This window comes from Ammospiza caudacuta, chromosome 6 (genome assembly GCF_027887145.1).
Source record: "Ammospiza caudacuta isolate bAmmCau1 chromosome 6, bAmmCau1.pri, whole genome shotgun sequence".
Classification (NCBI taxonomy): Eukaryota; Metazoa; Chordata; class Aves; order Passeriformes; family Passerellidae; genus Ammospiza; species Ammospiza caudacuta.
In genome coordinates this window covers 30497625-30517006 of record NC_080598.1, presented here as the reverse complement: position 1 = coordinate 30517006, position 19382 = coordinate 30497625, and the positions used below count along the sequence as shown (strand labels likewise).

General features: G+C 38.2%; 1 protein-coding gene across 7 annotated transcripts in view; it reads right to left on the bottom strand.

Moving 5' to 3' along the window:
* Positions 1-19382, bottom strand: part of NUMB (NUMB endocytic adaptor protein) — a 92643-nt gene that overhangs the window by 27939 nt on the left and 45322 nt on the right. For 6 of the 7 annotated variants that reach the window (XM_058807308.1, XM_058807309.1, XM_058807314.1 and 3 more), the window contains one exon: positions 6999-7142. In XM_058807308.1, the coding sequence (XP_058663291.1) occupies positions 6999-7124 (126 nt within the window). In that variant the 5' untranslated portion in view covers positions 7125-7142. Of the gene's footprint in view, positions 1-6998; positions 7143-17201; positions 17273-19382 lie in introns of all 7 variants that reach the window. The other variant, XM_058807307.1, reaches the window with a different exon arrangement.

The window sequence follows — 19382 nt, the reverse complement described above, 5'->3', positions numbered from 1 at the left end:
TTGCAAGCAAACATAAGCTTAAATCCAGAAATCCTGGATACATCTTAAAGCTGAGCTACTTTTCCACTGACTTCTAAGATTTACATTCCAATGTTCAATATTTTATTTCTCTCCTCTCACACCCATGCTCCTGCTTTCTAAATTTTTTTGTTTGAAAAAAATGTTTGCTCAGACAAAGCTGTAGAAGCACAAACAGAAACTCTATGATTAAGCATCAACAAAGTTTAATTTTGCTTAGTCAAAGCAATAGGTTAGTTAGGATGCTACACACACCACCAGAAATCAAAATGTCTCACCAACCTGTTAAATTCCCCAAAACAGGGAACTGTAGCAGCTATGACTGCTAAATGTCTCTGAATAATGAGAATCAAAAGAATCTAAAGCAGTACCTATACCAGTAGTTCTCTTTATTTTTTACATCTCACCCACCTAAGAGCCACACTGAGCATTTCACGTACTGGTTCTCACATGATGTTTATTATTGCCAACAGAAAAAAACATTGTGAGTCAGGAATACTGAAGATGCAATAAAGAAGCTCAGTGCAGGATATACAAATGCTATATTCTTCATTTTCTTATAAATCCCTAAAATGAGGCAGAGAGGGAACTCAGAAGGTTATGTAGGACAGCACTTGCTTCAGGGCAGGATCTACTTCCACATCTACATCAGAGAAGTCAGCCTTGAAGTATTATGACATTTCTGTAACTGGAGATCAGAAGGCTAGACCTTCTACCCTGTAGTTTGCATGTGTCACTTTAGAAAGGGATATTATTTTGCTGAGTTGTTATTGCAAATGCATATCCTAAATTTCCCTTGATGCAGCTAAACACACTATTTCTCCTAGTCCCTCACAGCTTCACATATGTACTGTCAGACTTTGGTCTTCAACTCTATGCTCAGATGTGCAATTCCTATTTTGCCAGGAACAGACAACCATTTAAAACTTTCTTTAAAAAAAAGAAAATATAAAGGAAAATCAAGTGTTGATAGCATGAAGTGTTATACACACACTGCACAGGTGTCCACTGTATCTTTTCTTCAACTCCTGCAAAAAATTCAGTTTCCATGTACAACACTGGGGATCTCCTAATTTTAAAAAACAGAATAAAAAAGTATAACCCCATGAGAACTTTTTGATTTCCAACACCTAAATAACATTTAAAATAAATATTTCTGCAAGGCAATCCAAACAATTTTAATTGTCCTATCTTTAAAACAACCTGAAGTTTACAAAACTATTTAAGAATTTCACCTTTGCCAAAGACTGGAGGTTTTTAAAACTCAGCAAGAGGCTTCATTTAAAACTTTTTGTTTGCAAGGCCATTCAAACAAAACTAAGGGTTGGACACTAGGGTAAAACGTGTAAAAATTAGGGATCACCTTACATTCCTTTTAGCCATGACAGAAATGCACAGGAAAATATTGGGGGTAAGCGTCACACCTTCCACTATAATCACCATCTTTTATAATTAGCTGACTTCCAGCCTTTTTCCTGTGATGTTAAATGCTGCAGGATTTTTTAAGTGTACCATTGCTTGCTGAGGGTTAGCATTCAATAGGTGTGATTACTGCTCACTGCTAACATCAGTTCATGCCTTCATAGGTAGAGATTTCTAGTGTTTAATGTGTAAGGCTGCACAACATTTCAGAAATCAGCAGCTTTGTCACACTGACTTCTTAAAAATACTTAACATAGTTTCCAAAGACTATTCAAGTACCTCAGGCTTTCACATGCTTAACTTAAAGGCACTTCAGCATCACACTGGTAAATTCTTTCACAGCTAATATTTCAAACTAGAAGTGCATTTAAGACATAAAACAAAAGCCACAGTCACCTGTGCTGGTACCAGTCTTTCTGACCTGAAGAAACAGAATGCAAGCTGTCTTTATAAACTTATTAAATATAAGAAGTTATTTTTAATATGAGATTTATAAATTTGACCTGAAGCAATAAAGTTCAATATGCAAATTCCAAAACCAAACAGGACACCTGGGCAGCCACGAGGGCTGTGAGAACACAAAGCAAAATGACTGAAATGGCCTAGCTCCTACCGATGGTGGTTTCAGCAGTGCCACGTATGGCCCAACAACCTAAACACAGGGACCCAGGGATGAGAACTGACATTCACAGGTCCCAGTGAGGATACTCCACAGGGCTTGTGCCAGCTGTTGCCTATCCTTCTGCCTCTTCTTGAACACAAAACAATGCAGTGTCTTCCAAACATCTCCCATAAAAGCAAGGGTTAGACAGGAAACAGTTCAAGAGTACTTGTTCTGTAAAGTCAATTCTTTTATATACGCAAGTACAGCTGTATCCATACAATTGTTATTTGTCAACACTAACACAGAAATCAAATTCAGTGCAAAGGCTAACTCCAATGATAACAGGTACTCAGCAGCAAACCCTGGATGCCAGAGATAGAAATGTGGTTTGTTACTCTTCCACACCAGCTTTTTCATCAACATCTTTAGCCTTCTAGGTTGAATTAAAAAACACAAGTAAACTTCAGGTGATATACAACAGCAGCCTTAGATGCCTTAAGGTCAAAAGAGACTGGCCACCAAGAACATAGAAACAACAGAACAAAACTAATTAAATAATCTAAGATACACAGAACTGCTGCATCTTCTAGAACACCAGGTAGTACCCAGCTGTTAATATTCTGTTTAACACATCCTTTTAGTCAGAACCACCAAGAATTTGCAAATGTTTTGTTTGTTTAGTTCTCTTAGGTAAAAGGAAATGACCTAATTTTTCCGATATAAATTTCACAGACCAGTTACTCCAAAGAGCATTTGTATGAATGAAAACCACTTACCTAGAGGGACACTCGAAAAGGCTTTTCACACAAAAGAAGCCCTAGTGTCAAATACTTTAGTCATTATACCACAGAACTGCTGCACGTTTTCAGTGAGGTAGTGTATGGAGCAAGAAAGCAAGTTTGAAAATGTGTATGTCAATGAACTTCATTTGTTACAATTCTAATGTATAAAATTGTGTATAAATAAATTATAGTACTGATAAGCACAGCTGTAATGTCTGTTAGAACATTCAACTTCTAAATACTTTTAAATACAATCTCTTCATCTAACATCCCTATGTACTACATGTATCTAGTACCGTTTTTCTCTCAGAGGAAGGATTCACTATTGAAACATAGTATTTACCTTTCAGTTTCTTAGGACAGTGGAAAAGATTTTGTCCCTGAAAACAGACTTATGCACAGACTGCAACAGATGTACCAGTGCCACATTTAACAATGGGGCAACTCTTGTTGAACACCTATAAAAGCTGCAAGGTATTATGTCTCCACAACACCAAAGTTAGGAGAGCAACACCATTCAAGTTACCAATGGAATACCAAAAGTCTGCAAGTCACTTTTCTAAATACAAGTTTAACATCCTTTCCATACCTCTGCAGACAGGACCTGTCTCTCCTTGGCCCTTCTTTCTATCTAACTTTAGCGGATTCAAAGCAGTTTACACAGAAGAGCACTACAGGAAAGCCAGCAGCCATTGCACAGCCCTATCTTTGAGCGTCAGGTTACCACCTCAGGTGTGGTTAGATTTCCAACACAGAGAAGAACTATCTGTAATTACATCTACACACACTGAGAAAATATGATCAATACCTGGCTACCTGTAACACAGCCCCACCAACAAGCAGAAAAACACAGACTATTAACAAAAAGGAATGCTATTGACTAAAAGGAACAGTATTCATTCATGATTATCACCACCTTCAAATTTATGAGCACAGCACTGGGAAGAAGCAACTGTGGATCAAATCTACTCCCCTGAATTTTAAAGCAACATAAAGGAATGTAACAGGAATTTTGCCTGTACTTTCCACAGAGCATCTTCTCTCTCAAAGGGAAGATGATCCATAGATGTATCAGATTTGCTCAAAATCCAACAGAACACTTAATGACTTTAACAATAAGGATCATCTGTGGACATAGTGCAGGAAGAGCTTCAAGAAACACGCCAACATAGAAAACCTTTCAGTAACATTAAATCTGTTTGCAGTACAGCATCCTCCAAGTGCAAGAAAAAAGCAGCTACTGGAGCCCCTGTCCAACACTAACAGAGTGAAGCCTGAAGGCAGGATGAAATCCTATTTGCAACATGACTTTCAAAGCGCTTCCAAATGCTGTGTAATGTCTAAAAAAGGATAAATCTGTGGTAGCACTCTACAAAGACCCAAGCTCTGGGCAAAATATAAATGCCCAACGGCAAGAAGTTAAAAACCAAACCAATTTAAGAGATCTTTTTTTTTACAAGAGAAACCAAGAACAAATGTTCCCTTACGTGTTTGCACTAGCCTCCTGTCTATCTCAAAAAAAAAAAGTATATTAGCATCTTACCTATATCAAATAGCAGGCATTAGAGGTAACAAAGCCCACAGCTTGACTGCTACCACACTAGTCTCATAAATTTTACTTTCAAACAGAAAATCCTACGGACAGCTGCAGCAACATTTATTAAGAATTCTCAGGTCTTTACTGAGTACAGATGAAGTCTTCATCCTCCCTGAAAACAAGACCAGATTCTGGTCTTGTTACTCAGTTATGCTTTGAACTCCAAATAATTTCAGGTGATTTTTAGAGAGCAGACAAAGCAGATCATAAGAAGTAAGAACAGGCTAATCCTGTGCACTCCCTCCCCAGCTCTGTCAACACATTCAGGTGTGGTTCAGCAGTTGCACTACAGACAACAGACCAATTTGGAATTCCCACTGCAAAACTTAAAGAAAACTCAGGTACATTCATCATCTTTCCTATTTGAATGCATTCCTATTCATTAACCATTCTTCCCAAAATATCTTGCTTTGTCCTACTCTACTGAGGAGCATCAGGAAGAAAAGTCACCCCATCAGATATTTAAGGACATAGGAGACTGCATACTTTTCCTGGAATGTATGAATTCCCAAAAAATATCCAAGACAGGCGTAACAGGATACTCTCCTTCAATAGCACAAAGTTCTATTCTTTCTGTGAGCAAAATACAGTACCACCCACTAGAGCGATGACTCTGCATCTGGTTTATCTTGTTCCCTCACAATGGCACACTTCCTGTCTCTATCAATTCAACACCAGTTAACACCCACTCTGCATCTCAAGCCTTATAAAAATTTCCACTTTGTCCATTTCAAGGTACACTACATTGGAAAATAAATTCTAATCAAGTAAGATAAAACACCTCATAATATTAAATTGTTCTGAATTTAAGTTTTCACCTAATTGCAAGTTCTTTAGATATTAATACTCTTACCATTCTGACCAAATCAAGGAATGTCCCTTACATTTACCTTAAAAGCATTTTTCCCAAAGAACAAATTAAATTAATTCAGTGATTTCCAATCAAAAGCAGACTAAGGCGTGCACCTAAGTCCCACTTTGATGACAAGGATGTAAAGATTCATCCATTTCTACGCCTTTTCAGCACAGAATAGGCCAAAACCTTTTTTGACTTTGGGTACATGTGCCCAGAATAGATGAATGGTTCATTTAAATACAGGAAGCACTTGTCATTAGAAGTGCAAGTCCTGACTGAGAGTTTAAAAAAAGTCAGTCTTTTAACAGTGTGGAGTGGTTCACATCCTTTGTGTTCAGTAAAGGACTGAAAAGTCTGAATAAAACTATATGCCTATAAATTGAGCACTCTGCTTTTCAACCTGTGTAATGCCTAAGTTATGAAAAAATCACCATCCTCAAACTTACAGCTCTGTTCTCTCCTAGACAGTGTTAAACCTTAATCTAAGTTTGAGCTTTCCCAGAGCAATTACTTTCAAAGCTTTGGCAAAACACCATCTCTGTTCAGAACTGAATTACAGTTCCTTCCTCTTAGCAGAAAAATAACTCAAGACAAAAATACGCCAGCAGCCATGAACTAGAAATGTTGTATACACTTGAGTATATGTAAAAGGACAAAAGCAACTCCAGTAGGGTAAAGCAGGGCATTAACCTCGTGTGAAAGTTACCTCATACTTACCAATCCACAACTTCACAAAAACATGCAACAGTCAGTTTAAAGAATTCCACCTAGCAACATCACATGTTTAACTATCAGACAGAATTACTTTAAGCATAATACAGAGAAAAACCTAATGGAAGGCCCATAGGTGTCAGAACCATAGACTGTGCTCCTTGTACACTGATATTTAACCCATTAGCTTTCCTCAAGCATCATCTGATTCCAACCTATTGTAGATCTACTATTAGTGTACCTGAGGAAGAAAAAGAAGCATATGCAACAAGCCACCCTAAATTTTGTATTTATTTTTATTCTGGTATTTATTAATAGTAAATACTATTCTAAAGTATTAAATTATTGTTTCTTAAATAAAGAGGAAGGAGAATTGGACACAAAAGAAAATATCTATTTATAATACTCTGATAATCTGGAATGAGTTACCAGAATTTTAAAAGGTAATTTCAGTTTCATAAGCATTAATAGTCAGTAATACACACACATAGGATCATAGCACAGAGGCATTCTCAGAGTTAGCAGGTGCTTCTAACCTCATGCACTGGTTGAAATCCCAGGTGTTACTTGAAAATATTTTCAATTATTGAGAGGGAGGAAAGATTACTTTAAGCACAGCCCACCACTTACCTTACAAGTCAAACTGTAATCATAACTACACTTATAACAGGGAGAACTGAGTACCTTTTCATGCAATCCAATAGGTCTATAATTTGTGATTTTCCAGAAAAATGACGACAAATATTATATTACTCCTCTACCAAGCTACATGATTTATTTCAACTAGATAATAACGTAGGATATCTCAGACTGGTTTTCCAAGGCATTTGTTACATGAGCCATCTGGTTTTAAGAAAAAAGCCACATCCTTTGCAATGAGAGCCAACTGTAAAATAGGTCAGTGTGTAATGAAGCATGTCCCTGGTTTATGCTTGCCAAAAAAACCCAAATAACAATTCGTGGCAAGAGCACCTCATGGATATCCAAAAGAAGGGCAGTAACTCTTACCTTAACAGGAAAGCTACACTTGCCAGTACGAACGCCTTCTTCGTCAGTCTGCCACTGATGGGGCCTGCTGGCCTCTGGCACATAGACATCTTTCTTTCTCCTAAAGCTTTGCCGTAGTTTGTTCATCTCTCAGATTTTCACGTCCTAGAAGAAGAAAAAAAGAATACTGCCAATAAGCACCAAACACACATTTAGCCTCTTTGGGTCAACCACTATCATGACAAATAATGCTGTGGAAAACCTGAGCTTTTGCAAAGATGAATGAAAGGGCCTGTGAGAGGAAAATATTTTGGACACAGATTCAGAGAAAGATGGGTATTCACTTCAAAATGGAAAACACAAATCCACATTACTTGTTTAACATCTTTCCACAGCAACTGAAGCATTACATCCAGGAATAAGTATTAGTGGGAGCACACAGTTACATAAAATAGCTGACAGAGAAGCTCTGAAGAGTGATGCACATGAAATCCTGACTCCCCAAATTTAAACACCTACCTAAAGCAACCAAGCAGAACACCAACAGCAAAAGCTTCCATGGCACTCATGCAAGGCAAGGATTCATAACTCAAAAACTGCTCCTAAAATAAGGTGCTTGTGGTGTTCATTAAGTACAAGAGTTAGGTTCACACTTTTACTGAGGGGAACAGTTCAGCCCTTGCTTAGTCTGGTAGAATTCTTGTGGTTAAATGAGAAATGCACTTCTTCAAAAGGGGAAGACAGTGCTGCAAATATACTTCTGAAGCCTAGAATTCAGAACGTTGTATACACTGTGCCTTCGTGTATCAATTTCTATATACAATCCAATCTATGCTTTAGACTTGCTCACCTTTACTATATTCAAACTACAGTAAGTCAAAAAGCTATCAGCAAAATTACTACTAATAAAAAGACTCATTATTCACCTAAAGAAGTAAAATCATATGGGATACAAAGTGGGGAATACTGAAGACATACTGAAAGGCTTCTTGAGACCTGGTCATCATTCCTGAAAAAGAAGCCCTCTCACAACCATGACATCTCATTTTGATTGAAAAAAAAAAAGATACAGAATGCAAGGCAGCAAAATCTAATTAGATTACATACACTTATTTCCCATTAGACTGAATAAACCACAGAATATAGATATTTACAGGTGTCAGTGGCTGGCCTTTGAACAAAAGCTGCTTTAAAAGCAGTTGGAATAGCACTTTAAACCTTGAAAAGAACTAGTATCTTCCACTGAAAACTGTATTATATAGGTGAGAAAAATCAACACATTCCTGTTTGTGGTATCTGACATTTAAGAAGTTTAAAGTCAAAATGCAACTATTTCAAAGCTGAACAAGAGTCAGAAATTAAAAGCACTATAGAAAATCACTGCCCATCACTAATTACACATACTAAATTGTTTTGTATCTCACAAAACATGGCACACTTTAGCCATGCCAAATAACAAAAAGGTGTGTGTTTTCTTAGTGACTCCCTAAAATGTCTCCTTCAGCAATTGTTACTTCCTTCCTCAAGCAGCAGATAATTAAAGAAGTCAATTCCCACTGTATTTTCATGGCATGATACTGGCTGATTTCTCTAGAATCTTACAACTTTCCATCATCTATTAAAAGAACTATTGTAAGATAAGTAATAATTCAAAGATATACCCATGGATAAAGAAAACACCACTGTATCACTAGGACTGGGTGATTTAAGTGTGGTGATGTTAATTGTTTAAGTGCAAATAAGCATAACAGTCACATGCACAAGTTCAGTGGCACCTGAATTCCAACACTCCTGGGTCTTGCAGCATTCTGGGTCCTTTCAGCTTAGGGGATAATTCCTGCAGTATTTCTACACCAGAAAACAGCCACACCAAAGACCACTTTTACAGCAAACACTGTGCTCAAAGTTACTTGATGAGCATTTGAAAGCAACAAGGTGAGACCCTCCAAGCAGCCCAAATCCAAATGCAAATTAAGTGAAGGGTTGGGATGTCTGCTGAAGGCTATAGGCAACTGTCCCTAGTAGGTACCTAGAACAGCCAGGAGGTCTAACAAGCAGTATAAGCGCAGGGATGGAAATTGCTGAAGGATTCTCAATCACAATTATCTGGTTATAAAGAACTGTTAACTTCATTTCTTCATAGCTACAAAATGCTTGTCATATCTAGGAACATAAAATATTTGAGTGGATTCAGAGATTAGAACCTAGCTACAAAATAAAAACCGTGCGCATTTCCTATCACTCAGTAAACTGAAGCAACTCTTCTGCTTTCAGCTGGGACAGAGTTAATTTTCTTCCCAGTAGCTGATACAGCACTGTGTTTTGGATTTAGGCTGAGAAAAATGTTGATAACATACCGGTTTAGTTGTTGCTAAGGAGTGTTTACACTAAATCAAGGTCTTTCTGCTTCTCACCCCACCCTACCATTGAGCTGGCTCCAGGGCACAAAAAGTTGTGAGGGGGACACAGCTGGGAGAATGATCCCAGCTGACCACAGGCATGTCCCACGGCATATGGCATCACACCCAGCGAGTAAAACCAGGGGGAGGGAAGACAGAAGGAAGGACAAAAGGAAAAGGGTAACATTCAGAGTAACAGTGTCCTCCCGAGTAAATGCTGTGTGCGATAGAGCCCTGCTCTCCTGGCAGGGGCCAAACACCTGCCTGCCTGTGGGAAGCATTAATTTCTTGCTTTGCTTGCCTGTGTGGCATTTATTTATCTTTATCTCAACCCATGAAGTTTTCACTTTTGCTCTTCTGACTCCCTTGCCCATCCCACCGGGAAGAGTGAGCAAGCAGCTGAATGGGGCTTAGTTGCCATCTTGGGCTAAATCATAACACTCTTCTATAAACATTGTTTATCTTACAAGCTGTAAGCCGTTTCAAAATCTCTGAATGTGCAAAGGCAATTCTCAAAGTATTCAGAGGAGCTGCAAAGCTTCTATTCTCCATCAAGGCTTAGAGAGGCATCACAGCAATATTAATTATGTATTTTGTCTTACAAACTGCAGATGGAGGACTCTGTGCATCTATCTGAAGGAATCAGAATTTCAAGGGATGCCATTCAACCACCTTGGGCAGGTAAAACATACTGCAGCAAATCTCTGCATGGCATCTCAGCTCATAAGGACAGACACCACTCTTGTCCCTGCTGCAGACTGGCAGTGCCAGAGCAAAACCACTGCTCCAGATGCTTCAGTGTAAAGTGCAGATATCTGGTCAGCACATGGCTTACAGCCCAGCTGCCAGACCTTGCACTCCAGCAAGGGACAAATGGACACAGATACTCCACTCTGACAAAAGGGACAACAGACTGTTAAGGAGACACAGTTAGATGCAATAAGGCTCGTGTCAGCTTTGAAGATCTCAAGGCAACTCTGAATCTCAAAAACTTGAGCGAATAGCAGAGCAAGGACTGAGGACAGCACACAAGCACTGTGCCACTTGTGGAAAATCGCAGTCTAATTGCCTTATCATAACATTTGCTTATGCGAGCATTCTGTTGGACTTCTCCCTCCCGGGCGTTACTGGTGCCCAAGAGACTGGTGCCTTATCTGACATTTATTCTGACCAGGAATCTCAATCCCCAGGGAAGGATAAGAATAAGAGTTCCTCAACTACATTTTGTATGAGGAACTGAAGTGGCACTTTGCCCAAAGTATTTCCTTTTCACCAAAAACCAAACCCATTTTCCTACATGTTCTGATTTTGAGGTCATGTTGGCAACAAACAGTTTAAAAATAGCTTATTCTATCTGATAGAAATGCTGACAAACACCAAAATTAATTTCTTGTGAGGCAACCAGCAAGCTCTCTCCAATGGCCACACTTTCATTTTCTGAAATATCAGACTTACAAGTAGGCTGCAAAACAGTATGTCCTATAAATACCTAATTTGCTGGTAACATGGATGTCAGGACAACATAACTAGAGTTGTCACCTGATGGGAAAGTGTTAAATAGAATAATTCACACAGGCTGCATATTTGAGGATTCAGAAGAGAAGCACGGTGAATTGCTCCAATTAAGTGCTGAAATTTTTACTAATTTTGTCTGGAACTCAGAAAACCTAGTGAAAAGTCAAGATAGGGAACTCAAAATCTAATTAAATCACAAAACATAACATTACATCTGAGACAAACTGTAAACAAAGGCTCAAAGTCCTGAGCCTTATGGAGAAATAAGGAAACAGCCACATTGGGTCCTGGTAGATTTCAAGGTTACCTTACTGCAGACAGATGAGTATCTAAATGGTCATTCCCACTGGAGGTAAAAAAAAAAGGCAAAAGAAATCCCAACAAAGCAAAACAAAACCACCTACACAACATTAATATCTCTACTGCTTTTCTAATTCAAGAGATTTCAACATGAAGCTAGACATTAGACCATTTCTCAAAGCACCTACCTAGAAAAGGTATCAAAAACACAAATTAGTTTTTAAATTTATATTACCATTTATTTTTATGCAAATTTATGTATTTTGGAAACAGAGCTCCAAAGGCAATTTAAGGAAAGCTGGAACATCGTTATTCTTCTGACCAACAGAAAAACCACCATTTACACCTCTATCAGTCCACTGACAACTCGGGGCAGAATTGACAGAAACAACACTGTCATGGATAAAACTGCATGTTGAAGCACTCAGCTTCACTGCCTTGTGCATCATCAGGGTATGGCTGCAGAACGAATTACTGCAAGATAAACCAGCATGTTAATTCATGTCTTGTTAGCTGCTCTGCTGTACAATTGTGTTCACTTTTACCCTTCAGTGAGCACAAGCCAGCAATTTACCCTTCAGTGGGAGATGGGTAAGCTTTCAAATTAACTGGAGTTAGATCAGGAGGAAGCTGCTGATGATGCAAATTTGGAGCTTAGCTTTGCAAGAGTTTACCCACGTAGCCATACCTTTAGATAAGCAATTCATTTGCACTGTGGAGAGCTGCTTCTTGCAGAGCAGTTGTTGCTACTGAGTAATCCAAACTAGAGAATCTGCAGGGCAGAAGGACAATATGGATACCTGGGGACCCAAATTGCATGCACAAATTCAACTGGTTAGATTGTAAGCTAGGGTGTACTACATACTTCACACTAAGCAACCACTTCGAATTTCAATTCAGGACAAAAAAAACAGCACAAACATTTTTTATATTTCTTATGAACTCTAGCCTTCACAAAGGTTATTTAATATGTATTCAATTATCTATTATCTTTTCTGTTTGCAATGAAAAAGGATAAAAATGGGTATTAAGTCTTCAGTCAGCTTTTAAAAACCATTTGGCAGGTTTGGGATTACTATCCGTTTTCTTTCAGAACTTAATAGTGTTTCCTATTTACTAATTTAGAAAAAAAAAAAAAAAAAGAAAGTCATGGGTCAAACAAGGGCAAAGTACTCTCTGAAGCCTGCAACAAATGCAGAGTATCCGGGGGCAGGAGGGAACACCCCCCTGCCCCACACCCACCCTCCCACTCGGGGTGCCATCCTCCTGATCCGTAGTGCAAAGTCCTCCCAGGAGCGTGAACCACCAGGTGAAGTACTGACACAGGGACAAAATTCCTAGAGGTGTGCACTTCAGACAGCACGGAAATAGAGTTTTAAGGAAAATGTGTTATAGGGATCATTCTAGAATTTACAAGCCTCCATATAAAACAAATTCAATTAACTTGATACTATCAGGTTAAGTAATTTAAAATAAAAAAAAGGTCTCATTCATACCAGTACTGCCTGCTGGCCACACACAGGTGAGGGCTAAGCAGCTGCACAACCATCTGCTCCCTTATGTGCTCCTCCCCAGTGAAATACACCTAATACTGCTGAAGGGCCAAGCCAAAGAGTCTGAAACCCAGAGCAAAAAACTCATCCATTTCTAATATGTTTTTCTCGCATTTTTTGACATCAAAGCTTCCTGAATCAGGATGTATTCTTCCTGCCAAAGTTACCTGATATTTCACACCCAAGAAATGCAAATAATCTTAATCTTGTTGAAAAAAATGTGTTTACCTAACCTACTTATTAGGAAAACACTCCAGAGACATTCCTCCACATGGCTGTGAAGATCTGTATCCTTAGAAAGCTCAGTGGCTCTGAGTTCTTGTGCAAGTACGACTTGGTCACAACTTGTCCACAGACTAATGTTTAATAGCTATCTTTTGAGCATTATGAAAACCTCAATCGTACTATGAAATGCACCAGGAAATGTGAACAGCCCACTTCCATATTCCAGAAGAGTATTTCACATTGCTTTTTCCAATAAAATACAGTTCACTGCCAACACTTGAACATTATTGTTTGTAAATCTTGGCTATAACCAGGACACGAGGACATCACTGAGGAAATATGCTTGTTTCAAGTCATTCTCTTAGGATTATGTTTGGGTTTGGCAGGCTTACCTGCAGTACAAACACAAGTAGAAGCAGTTTAAAACATTTAGATCTCTTCTGCTCTCTAATGTAAAATTTGAGTCCCTAAATTTAAGATGACAATGTAAGAACATTTCATTTATAAAAAAGAGGCAAGCTAGGAAAGCAAGCTGAAAGCTGCCAAGGTAAATAGTCTGTCCCTGTCTATTATGAAGCTGCTAGGATGGAGCTTTACTTCTCTGAAAAATCCTTATTAAGCATTGCTGCTAAGCAAACGCTCTCCCCTCCTCTCCCACTTACACAGTACAAAAACATGTAATGTCCTATCTCTCCAAGCCTACTGTAAAGGTTAGCCAAAACTTGCTGCAATTGCCCTGCAACAGCTTCTCTGCAATTATTCACCAGCATAAGCACACAGAGTACCCTTATCTTCTAAGGAAGAAAAGGTCACCCCATGTGTCAGATTCTGAATGCAGAACTTTGAGCCTTTTTGTAAGTTTAGACCCCATAAAATCTAATTAAATCCAGCACTGTCACACTGAAGCAAATGAAGGCAAGTAACCGTATGAGCATGCTCACTAAAACGTTAACAGCCCTGTTTCGCAATACAGGCTGACTAACCACATTATTCACCACACGGCTTTCCAACCCATGCACCCTTTCATTACCCAATTAACATCTCATCATACAATACTACAAGTAAGCATCCTATTAAAATATGCATAAAAGTGAAGCATTTCTTAATTTGTTCAGCCAGCAAACACATTTTGTTGTTGTTGTTGTTGTTGTTATTTAGAGTTCAAATAAAGGGGATTTTCCTTGCTGAAGATAAATTATTGGATACATAACTAAAAGAAACTGCAGAAAACTCACCTTTCAGCAGTGAAAGTACTATTTAGATCTTACTTTGAAAATAGAGCAGAAATGGCAACCTTAAACTCTTTATGTAAGACCAAAGAGATCAGAGCTGTGACAATAATGTCTCTGACAGCATTCTTTGAAATTGTGATGCATTGTTATCATATGATGTGAAGTACAAGACATCCTCAAATCCATCAGATCTCTTGCTGTCTTACACCTGAGCTAAGGTATCGTGTGAGCACGCCGCAATTCTTTCCAGAGCACTCGACAATTCTATCTGCACCACAGATGAGGGTGGAAGAAGGGGGAAACAATGTTATGACAGCAACATTTTACTGGCAAAAGCCAGACTTAAACAAAAATTGCAAACAGATTATGAAATATCAGGAAATGAAATAATGAACTGTACTCCAACACACTGTTAACAATTATGTGGCTAAAACATTCAACTACCAGAGGTTATATCCTAAAGCTCAGGATTTTGTAAAATACACTTTTCAAACATAAATACCTCCAGACTGCAGCAATTAACACAGAAGTCAGTATTCCACAATGTTATGTTACAGAAGTATCACCAAAATAAACATTCAGACTCTTAAACTGTCACAAAAATACAAGTTTGATCATTCCAAGGCTGAAGTTATTCCTAAGGATATGCAATGCCCCTTCTAGTAGGTGTAAAATAAATAATTTGCCTCTCACAAACCTGTGAAATTCAGCAAATAAAAGAAAGCAAGCCTCATTTTCTCCATCAATAACTATTATAAAGCAAATGTCCCAATTCATCAGACACCACAGCAACTGCAAACTCCGACTATGGTCCTAAACAATATGCTAAGAGGTTTAAGAGCAGAGATATAAGGCAGTAATCCCCTTGTTTTGTAGGCTCACTCTAAAAATACCCTGCAGATTGTCAGTCACTGGTAGAAAACAGGTCTCCTAAACACTTGATGTGAGAGAAAGTGAGTTGAATTATATTATCTATAATAACCGAAAATAAGCAGAAATTTAGTAAAGAAACACTAGCTATGTGCCTTGTGGAAAGCAGTTCAAGTAATTCTGCTTTACAGCTCATCTGCACACATGTGAATAATTTTAACTAACCAAACCACGTCATTTCCAAGTGAATCATTTACATTTAGGGCAGCTAAATATCAGACAGTTTTCAAACATGAACATCTTTTGCAGACATCTTTTATGAAAAGTCCTTTCCTTAGGATTTTTCCTCCTGAGAAGCTGAGAGGCCTCAAGAACAAAATGTAAACAATGGTTATCTGCTGCTGTGGAATGCAACAGGTAGATCTGTGATTAGTCTCACAGAGTTGTTTGTAATTAATGGCCAATCACAGCCCAGCTGGCTCGGACAGAGAGCTGAGCCACAAACCTTTGTTATCATTCTTAGCTATTCTATTCTTAGCTAGCCTTCTAATGAAACCTTTTCTTATATTCTTTTAGTATAGTTTTAATGTAATATATATCATAAAATAATAAATCAAGCCTTCTAAATCAGAGTCAGATCCTTGTCTCTTCCCCAACCCAAAAACCCCTGTGAACACTGTCACAAACATCTTGGTTTAAAAGGTATCTTTACAAATACATGCTGAATTTCAAAATGAAATTAGATATAAAAGAAAGTACAAAAAGAGCTGAAACAGCCAAAAAGTATGTTCTTTAATCACCCAATTCCACAAACTGCAGCTTGCATTTATGTATGTCAAATCCCATGAAAATAAATGCATTTTCAAAATTTAAAAAATACTCTTTTACAAGTAAAATAAACATATTTTACTGGTAGATCAATCAAACCTTAGGGTTTACTTCCATAGGACCTATGAGTATTTTATAAGCAAATAATCAGTGTTGACTAAACAAGGCCTAACATCTGCTGCTTAGTAACACACAGGGTTGAATACAAATCAGTCAATCATACCTTTGTGCTGCTGACCTGATCACTCCCTGCTTACTGGGAGTCCAGAACCATACGAACACACACTGAATTTTTGGTTCCAGCTCTTAGGTAAGAGCAGACAGAGCAGACAAAATGAGCTACAGATCCAGAGCACACCTTGCAGGAACCAACTGCACTCGAAAACAATTTACTAGGAGGATATATTTTAGCAAGATATTAAAAAATATTTATAGTGAATATGAATATTCATAGTGAAGCTTCATAGTGAAGCTTTACCCTTGGTTCTTATACAATGTATCACAACTCACATTTTGGCCAACTGCTCCTGCACAATTGCACTACACCAGTCCACAGCACGGTCCAGCCCAACAGCCCACCTGGCCCACATTCTGGAAACATTTGGAACAACAAGCCACACATTTCTACTGGGAATGAACAGTAGTGCTGCTGAGTCTGTCAGCAAGCAGGATTCAGGTACAGAGAAATTAGGCAAATGCACAAGAGTAGTAGAGTGCTCGGATACAAAACAGGGAGATAAAGAGGGCTCTCCACCACAACCAGCAATGTCTCATTCATTCATGTACGCTCTCAAAAGAAGTAAGTTCAACAACTGTGCAGGTGATGCAAAATGTTCCAGAGTAGATTAAGCTGATTTTAAAAATACAAGATCATCTCACAAGAAGAAATTATTCTGTAATAAAAACAGCAGAGAAAGGCATATGGAAGAAGGGTAAAAAAGCCACTGTAATTATAAATAGCAATGTATGTGAATTCAGTCATTATTACTGTCTAGGAAAGGTCATAACTCATTTTTAGTCCTCCAAAAATTTAATTGTCAAATAAGCAAACAGTAGTAAGAATTATTATTATATTATTATTAAATTATTTATATTTCAACGTTAATTATTATTAAATTACTATGAAAGAATTATTATGAAAAGAGCAGTGCAAAGCAAGCAGGATGCTGCAGCATAAGACCAGACTGCACTCAGCTTCAATACCATATAGTTGTTGTAGTTCATATACCCTCCCTGAAATGAAACTGGAAGGTGCAGGGAAAAGAAGCAAGGATAAGGATGATAACAAGGACTACTTACTACCTTCAGCTCAAAGACAGATTAGATACATCCAAGGTCTTCACCTCAGAAAACCAATTTTCCCGGGGGGAAAGCTACAACAATTACAATATCATAATGTTAGAAAATAAAAAGGGAACGATAATTTTCCAATCCTTATATTGCAGGAACTCTGAAAAAGCAATAGAATCCTCCAGCAGTCCAGGTTTTAATAAAATAGTGTTTCTCTTCATGACAGAAAATCAAGCAGCACAATTCCTAGGCCTGAGAAAGTTTAAAAACTAAAAATAGAAAGGAATTTTTAAAAACAAATCCCCAAACCACCCAGATTAATTATTTGATCAAAACTTCCTAAAGGTATTGGAACGTACAGTGGCGGTGGTGCAGCCATCCATTTAGGAAATCACCCAGTCCCATTTGACCAGCTGGGAAGTCTTGCTTCACGTCTTAATCTTCCATTCTTGCCAGGATCCAACACTGACAGTATCAGAGAGAATTACTGTGCTGTGAAGTCTTTGTTGTGAGGCAGCCCAGCTCCCAAGCTGGTGTCCCTTCAGGGCCCGTCCAGCTGGCCACACCTCCGTGTGGCAGCTGTCACAGCACCACAGCAGAGCTGCTCACACCCAACTGCCGCAGCACCACCGAGAGCTGCCTCACTACACTGAAAGGATCTCCCTTTCCAAAAAACACACAGAAGCAGGAGTTTTTAGACCTCAAGAACATTTAAATGAAATTAATCTGGATATTCCAGATAGCTCACAAAATTTGAATTATTGTGGCAACAAGCCATGGGCGCACTTAGTCAATCTCAATTACAAAATGAAAATTAGCCTAACTGCCACTCACATTGTGCCATTCACAGGGTGACAGATGACTCCCTGCTACACCATTGCTGTGCTGGGCTCAAGCACTCCAGTCAGTCACTGCCTGGCAGCTGTTACATGGCAGCTCAAGATACTTCAATCGCTCCCATCCTCCACAGCTAAATATAATTAAGGCCCTCTTATCTGTGGGTTTTCTTCAGCTTGTTCACGCTAAATCAACCACACTTTTGACTGCAGCCAATGCAAAGAAGGAGGAGCGAAAGTGACAGAAAAGGCATTTTTAATATTAATTTAGAAGTCAAATGAAATTGTGAAGCGTTGCACCAAGCTTTTGTGAAAAAGTGGCGGGTTTTAATAATACAAATGAGCCCAGAGAAAAGATACAGTAATTTTTTCTGGCTGTCAGGATATCAGAAAATCATCTGATCATCTCTCATTAAGCCCAACAACAGAAAAAGTTCACTTTCATGTAAAATATATGCAGAATGTTTTTAGGAACCCACTCTGGTGTCCAGCACTGCAACTGTGGTTGACTTCAAAGAACATAAATTTTTCTTTACACGAATCTTATTTATTATAGTAGGAATTAATGTATACATTTGTACACCTATCCAGTGCAAGTTTTCAATTGTTCCATAACACTTTTCTCATAATAACTCTTTACAAAGCACTACAAGGAACTAACAGAATTTCCAAATCCATTTGCTTTGCACAAATGTAAGCAAATCAGAAGCTAGCTTAACAAAGTCAGACACAAGCTGTAAATACTTTTAAGCACACATAATGCAATGCTTTTTGAACTCCCTCACCAGTTAAGTACCTTTAAAAATATTTTGTATCCTCTCTAGAGTCTAATATGAGCCACGTGTTTCATCACCCACACAACTCACAAAACATTTAAGGAATCTGTCACCATACTCCTTGTGAGAGGTGTCTAAACAGAGAATTCCAACACAATTCCAGCTTTCTGGTACCATTTTGTATATGGACAACTAGCATTCCTTATGATGACATAGCATGTAAAACCTCACTTCATCCCTAATGCTTCCCATGTCTGCTCACTGCAAAGCCTTGAGATCTAAGCAAACTTCAGTGATTAAAAAAATTACATATAGCAACATAACTGAAAAAATATCTTTTATAAGTATTTACCTTCATAAAATCCTGATGTATGTAATGTTGGGAATAAAACATTCCCCAAATCCAAGTGTAGCACAATCAGTTACCAGAACAATGTTCATATGACAGCAGCAAGAACTCGTTCACTTGGTGACTTACTGTCCCACCTCCATCTCAGATTCTCCTATAGCACTTTTTTAAAAAATCCCTCTCTCTTGAAGCTATAACCATGACTCCATGGATATTAAAAAAAAAAAAACCA